General features: G+C 37.1%; 1 protein-coding gene across 1 annotated transcript; it reads right to left on the bottom strand.

The window, feature by feature from the left end:
* Positions 1 to 390: 390 nt before the first annotated feature.
* On the bottom strand, positions 391 to 7,121 carry LOC143869995 (protein GAMETE EXPRESSED 1-like). The gene is made up of 8 exons (XM_077376525.1): positions 6,916 to 7,121; positions 2,778 to 3,284; positions 1,844 to 2,431; positions 1,544 to 1,670; positions 1,251 to 1,437; positions 1,015 to 1,171; positions 692 to 801; positions 391 to 560 (listed from the first exon to the last, which is right to left on the bottom strand). The coding sequence occupies exons 1-8, from the start codon at positions 7,119 to 7,121 to the stop codon at positions 391 to 393; spliced, it is 2,052 nt and encodes a 683-aa protein (XP_077232640.1).
* Positions 7,122 to 7,147: the final 26 nt, after the last annotated feature.

Genomic DNA, 7,147 nt, shown 5'->3' with positions numbered 1-7,147 from the left:
AAGGGCCCATTTTTCATTTATTTTATCAATCTTGCATCCGCTACTGCGCCACGAAGAGAGTCCAGATTTTTGGACTGCATCACGTACTATCTGCTCTCGTTTCTTCTTCTTCAATTGATCTCTAACTTCCACATCATTCACTCTGAAACTTTTTGCTATCTACAAAGCTGAATAGAAGACATAGAAGAAAGTCTTTACAAATGAAATGGAAGGAAATTTTTATTACAATATCAAAGGAAATAATCAACACCTCCTCTTCTCCCACATGTATAAGTGTATGTTCCCTCTAACCATCATCTCCTCTACTGTGTCTTTATATCTATAGCATTAATATGTTCCCCTATTGGAGAAATTAAATATGCATCAACACTTGAACCAAATTTGAAAAACTCATTGTTGGCGGCGGCGAGGACGGAGATCATATTTCCTTGACATTGAAATTGTAGTGATTGAATTCTCTGCAACTTCCTCATGTAATCTATTATTGTTGAGATTGTTGTTCTTTATGTTTTCTGCTAGCTCTTTGTCAACCCATGGAGATATGTGGGTATTGCTTTTCCCTGTCCAGGATAAGGACTTCTTCCCTGCACCACAAAATGCAGAATTAAAGGAAATTTGAGAATGATCTTACATGAAAATAGTTTAAAAGTTAAATATGATTATTTGTAAAGAATGACTATAATTGTTTCACGCTCATAATTCAGACCTATCATTCTTTCCATGACACCAGCCTTCTCAGTTAATTCTAACAGCATCTGATGATGAGCTACGAGCATATGATGATTTAGCATTTCATAGTCCCTACAAAAATTTCCAGTCTTTCTCAGATATCAATTCATTCGATGATGGTTTATACTAGGGGTGCAACGCAGGTCAATTTTTGAAAATTTTAGTTGAGCTTCTACCATAAATTTGGGTTTGGTTAGGGTTGATTCCAATTCATATTTTACGCAGAAGCTCAAAATTGCAGCCCTTTTTTTCATACTAAGCAGGATCATATAGAATAATAGTTACCTGTAAGTAAAGATGGAGTATAGAATCTGAATAGAAGCACCCACTAGAAATGATGATCTGGCCCAGAATACTTTAGATTCTACCCATGCTTGCCAATCAAGATCATTAGCCCCGAGCCGTGCCATTGCAGTTTCAATCACCAATGTGATACATATTCCTGAAAGTTAAACCAGGGTTATCTTAATCAAATTCCTAAGTTAATAATATAACCATTAGAACACTGATAAGAAACGTACCTAGATAAAGGCGAGCTCTGACGGCAGATGTTTGCTTTGCACTAGTGAGAATGTAGACAATAAAAATCGCGCAAGAGTAAAAGAAAAATGTCTTAATAAAACGTGATTCGAGCAAGATGGAATTGTGCAATGTAAAGAGCTTGTCCAGAGAATTAAACATTGTAGCCTGCTTCAATTCAAATGCTTCCTACAAATGGAGATTTAGTGTAAGAATGAGTCTTACTACAACTAAACTAAAAGCAGGGTCTAATTTATCAAATAACTGCGTGTGTTTTAAGCATATATTATTAGACCTGAGCTGCCAATATTGATTTTGAATTTTGAATCAGATGATCATGAGTTTGCTGAAGCTGTTCTTGCCGAAAGAGGAGCTCCTCTTGTTGCTTGTGACCAGATTCCACTAGATTTTGCAAAGTGGCCCTGCAAATCCAAATTAGTTGATAAAGTTAGACTTCAATTTATTTTGGGGATTTAGATTTTAGTTACTTGAGCTTTAGTTCGATTTGTGTTGAAGTATAAAATGAGTAAATAACACCAACTCTAACAGCTTAAGATTTTTGAGTAATTGGTTGTTTCACAATTTGAAATCCTACCTGCTTTCTTCTAGTGCCTGAGATTGGAATTTGGTCAGAAAATTAAGGCCTTCAAGGGCTACTGTTTGTCCTTCTAGAAGCTCTTTCTGTTTATCCAAGGACATTCCTGCAACATTCCCAATATCATCTGCTCTACTTTGAAGGTTTAGCATCTTCAAAGAAATAGAATCCCCAACTTCACTTATCGCCCTCTCTATTTCCAAGGCCTCCTTCCCTAACTTCTCTATTCCATGTCCCAAACTCTGATGAGATTCATGAATATATTCCATGTCTGCCTCCATTTTTGCCTTCATCTCTGCCTGCCCTTCTTGCAACACAGACTGAGAAGCCGCAATGCTCTCCGCCTGCTTAAAAATGGCCTTTGAGTGGTTTAGCATATCATGCATCTGATCGTCAACATCCTTAGATACCTGCGCCATTTGTTGGGTTCGAAGATCAATCGAAGTCAATGAATCATGGATTTGATTCGAACTTTGTAGAAGTGATTCCGACCTCTCTTCAATGGTTTCTAACTTATCCTCTGCAAATTGAGCTGATCTCCTCAAATCATTAACCAACCTCTCAGTTTCATGCTTGAAAGCATCAGTTCTGTAACGTCCAGATCAAAACGTTCCTCTATTAGTAGTTGAAAAAGAAAACCAACACTCGATTTAGATGGTCTGAAATTTAAAAAACTCGGCTGATTAGGCTAAACCAAAACCTAATACATACATACATATATGAGAATATATACATACATACATACATACATACATATACTTGTCTAATGTTTTCGATTTCCTATCCATGAGGTATAAATATTTCTTACATTATCGCGGGCTTCACATTGACCAAAGTCTTGTCATGTGATACCTTTGATAACACCCTCATCAACGAGCATGTGTGTGTGTAGATACTGTGTATAATGTAAGCATATTGATGCACCATACTTAACTGTAACTGATGGCAAATGGAGTTGGTTTCAAGAAAGAATGCCAGATAAATTTTATGAGCAATGTCATCTAAATTCTTGAGGCATTTCGTCATAGAAGTCCCTGTATCGCAGGAAGGGAAAGCAGGTCTCCCGGTATCCTTTTGGAAGCAATCACTAAGATGCCAAGCAAGTCTAGATTGCTTCTCCTTTTCTGCAATAATTTCGGAGCAACTCGCAAAGAGATTCCTATAAGCATCTTGCCAACATGAATTTGAAGCCACCAATTTCCTTTTCGCATTTTCCACTAGCTCGATTCCCTTTCGATTGTTGTGAGTTTCCATGGAAAAATCCGCAACACCAAATCCTTCATTCGATGACCAAGAGTTATCATTCGATTGAGGTGTTTTTACAGAAGAGAACCAACCCCATGATAGGCATCCTTGGAAGGAACAGAGTAAAACTAATAAAAATATCTTTAACTGCAGATTACACATCGCAGTCCGAGCGATCTTTTCTCTTTGGAGCCTCCTAAATTTGAAAACCCAGTGGGATTAATCTGCAAAATTCAACTATCAGCATTAGACTTCATGAGTAACTTATTCACTAGTGAAAAATAATATGGCATGAATGTCAGAAAGAGATTAAACTAATAACAACATAATAAAATGCAGATTGCGCCCTTTTATTTTCTCTTTAGAATCATATAGTCCAAAATTTAAAAAGCAATGAAATTAACCAGGAATTATACTACTGCAATTTCAAAGGTTGGTATGTATTTGAAAATTGAAAGAGCCATAGACTTCAAGAGTATTCTTATTGACTAATAAAAGGGCATACGGATCACAAGAAACAGAGAGAGATAGAGTACAAAATCCTTGACAAAACAGAACTCCTTGAAAAATTCCAGAATCCAATACAATACATTAAATAAATATAAAAATCTAGAGGACCTATTTTCGGTAAGAATGTATGGGTGTGAGAATTATACTGAGACAAATTCAGAGTATTTTTTTTATAATTACTATTTACTAAAATGGAATTAATTCCTTCATTGCACTCAATCTTTTTGATAGATTAGTGAAAGAAATAGCTTGTTAATTTTTAACGAGAAACATTGTTAAAAGCAGTGTTTAAAAACATGGATGTGACGCGGAACGCGGCCAAGAAAAATCTTTATCGTCTCGACACGGACGGGGCAAGAACACGGTTGACGCAGTCATAACTCGGAAGAGCAAAAGGAGTTTTTATTGACACTATTACAGGGAAAAATGCGGAATGCGAATGCAGTGCAACACGGAATGCAGCCAAGGTAAAAGGGAGCGAGTTCCGAGTTGAGTCAACGAGTTTTTAAACTCTAGTTAGAAGGATTTGACCAATTAGTGGAATTTTCTAAAGCACAAATCTTCTTATATACTTCCACTAGATCATTTCCAAACAAGAAATTGAAATTCGGTTGCAGAACTAACCCTTTGTTCTCAAGCATGTAACACTAACAACTTCTTTGACTCTTGGATAGAATAGTCTAACAAATCCCTCTAGATACAAAAACTCAACTCTCAAGTGCATTTTTAAAAGGAACTGTAAAACAGGAAAATCCAAAACTCATGTTCATACATGTTAAAAATATCGAATTGCAGACCCCATATGAAGGAAAAAGACAGAAGAAAGAGAAGATGAAAACTAAAGAGAAAAATGCTTACATGGGTTATGTAAATCTAATGGCAAGTTTTTCTTCTTGGCACCCTTTTCTTTCTCAAACTTATCTCTCTCCTCCTTCACAACTACGTAGAAAACCTGAAAAGTAGAAATAAGAGCAACCCACGTCCCAAAATTATACCTTTGTACAAAAATCCCTGAGTTATTTGAGGAAGTTTCCAAATCGGGATTAGGAGATGAATAGTGAAGAGACAGAGAGAAAGTTTCCACTTTGGGAGGAGATTAAAAGACGTCCCAAATTTGGTATGTGGATATGAAGTGGGGGGGTGTTATTATTTTTTGAGTTGTACAAATGATAGAGAGTTGCTACTTTGGGATGAGATGAAGATACGCTCCAAATTGGTAAGCCTAGTGTGTGTGTGTGTGTGTGTGTGAGAGAGAGAGAGAGAGAGGTTATTTTCCCACTTTGGGAGGAGAGAGATGAAGAGACGCTCCAAATTCAATTTGCTGCTACCTCGAAATGAAAAGAGTTTAGGGAGAGATGAAAAGTGTGAGAGAGAGAGAGAGAGAGAGGTGGTTATTTTAATTTTTAAGTAGGGGTGCAACTCGGGTCGGGTTGGGGTTGGCCTCAACCCGACCCTAGCAACCATTTGCTCAACCTGAACCCGACCTGAGGAACCATTTTTGCCAACCCGAACCCGAGTTCAACCCTACCCAATCCGAGATTTTAAGCTTAAAAAATAAAAAAATTATCAAAAATGTCGGGTTCAATCCGGTCGGGTTGCCCAAGCCCTCAACCCGAATCCGACCCGAACTCAACCCAACCTGACTTTTTTCTTGTGGACATCTTTCTTGTTAAGCAGGTGTTTGACATACATAACGACATGACAGACTTTAACGCTTTTTTATGTCAAATCTCATTAAACAGGGGTGTATGGTGTATTATCCTAGAGGGGGCGAAAAAATCAACTTGCAAACCAAATTTATGATTCTCTTGTCTGTCTCCATCGTAATAAATCACACCCCTGTTCCTCTTCTAACATCCATCTCTAAGCGTCGTATCCTTTCATTTCTATAAAGGGAGTCATTTTATGGAGTTGCCTAATTGGTGGCTAGAGAGAGTGGTTAGAGAGGCCATTCTTTTTTTAGAGATGCCAACGAGAGAAAGAAAGAGAGCAATGAATGTTAAGATTTGGATATTGAGAATGGATTGAGTCCAAAACTGATTATTGGACACAAAATCAACGGATTTCCCAAATCCAAAACAATCAGAGCCTCTGTGGTTTAAGGGCTTAGCTTAATGCATTCCATCAGTCCTATGGCTTTTGGCTTTTGGCATATTGGTTAGGTACGTAACATTTAAGACATGTTTTAAACAGCATTTTTTCAAAATAAAAAACGTGTTTTATCATGTTTAAAACTTTTTATAGTAAAAAACTCCGTTTTCCAAACATTTAAGACATGTTTTAAATGTATTTGACGTGTTTTTTTGCCAACTTCCCAACTTTTACCGCCACTATATATGACAAAATTTTAAACGCATTTTTGTGCTTCCATTTTCTTAAACTCAAAATTTTCCCATTCTGTATTTTTTTTTTGCGGAACCATATTTTACTAACTATGCCTATCATTCCTATATTATATATAGGCCCTGGTTTTAAATTTCGGCACAATTTCGGCTGAAACCGAAACTTCAATTTCACGAAATTCAAAACTTCGGGTTTACCAAATTTCAGAAAATTTCAGTCTAAATTTCGGGTTCACCAAATTTCGGTAATTTCGGCCGAAATTTCGGTTTCGGCCAAGGCCGAATTTGGGACCGAAACCGAAATTTAAACCCATGATATAGGCACACAGGCAATGGCATCGGCATCAATGCTGTTCAAAGTACATACTGCAACTATCAGAACGTACACCAAAGAGAGAGAACGTTTCCTACGTACCCACATATGGTATGTATGAACATATAGTATGTATTTAAAAAAAAAAAACATTATTGTTAACATGTACGTTATTTGAGTAGAGAAATTATATGGTGGCTGGCCATCAAAGTAACAAGGGCTAGGTGGCAAACCACCTAACCCATGATTTTTGATCTGGTCAAAACACCATCAAGGGCTAGGTGGTTTGCCACCTAGCCCAAGGTGGCAAACCACCTAGCCCTTGTGAATCTCACCGTCGGGCATCATATAAAAACTCATTTGAATAACATTTCATAAGAAAGCCCTCTCTTATATCTTTTTTGTAACGGTATCTCTTTTCACTTATATTGTTGATTTTTTGTATTAAGTATTAAAAATAAGAGATTGTAAATTATCAGCCTAAGAGTAATGCTAGCCTAAGAGTATTGCTAGTCCTTGGTCTGACCAATAAGAAAAAAGAGATATAAATTTATAGAGTACTAATTATCAGAGCCCCAATTGTACATCCTAAACACTCTCATTACCAGCACACAAAACTTTGGACATGGCACTTTAACAACTATACAAAAAATCCTTGTTACCATATTCCTTTCTTTACATAGAAATCAGGCTTGAGAAGAGACATCAACCCACCAATTGTCAAAGGCAAAACCCCAGATAGAAAATTCCTACTCGAGGCAATTATCAAGAGCTTGGTCAAACCGCCAAGAGATGCCAGAATTCGACCGGGAAAACAGTTTCCGGCGAGCACCAATGGCTTTAATTCAGCTAAATTACCGAGATTCATTTGGCAATTTGCCCGCCAATCCGTTA

This window comes from Tasmannia lanceolata, unplaced genomic scaffold, assembly GCF_043159265.1.
Source record: "Tasmannia lanceolata isolate RefF3 unplaced genomic scaffold, GAP_Taslan_0.1 ptg000003l, whole genome shotgun sequence".
Taxonomy (NCBI): domain Eukaryota; kingdom Viridiplantae; phylum Streptophyta; class Magnoliopsida; order Canellales; family Winteraceae; genus Tasmannia; species Tasmannia lanceolata.
This window is presented reverse-complemented; position numbering and strand designations above follow the sequence as displayed.

What these genes read in the sequence shown, in the direction of transcription:
- LOC143869995 (XM_077376525.1), bottom strand. Translation starts at nt 7,121, where the DNA reads ATGAATCTCGGTAATTTAGCTGAATTAAAGCCATTGGTGCTCGCCGGA. An exon ending in CAGGCACTAGAAGAAAGCAG is followed by an intron (nt 1,671 to 1,843) that starts GTAGGATTTCAA and finishes TTGGATTTGCAG; the next exon opens with GGCCACTTTGCAAAATCTAG. An exon ending in CAGAGCTCGCCTTTATCTAG is followed by an intron (nt 1,172 to 1,250) that starts GTACGTTTCTTA and finishes TTTAACTTTCAG; the next exon opens with GAATATGTATCACATTGGTG.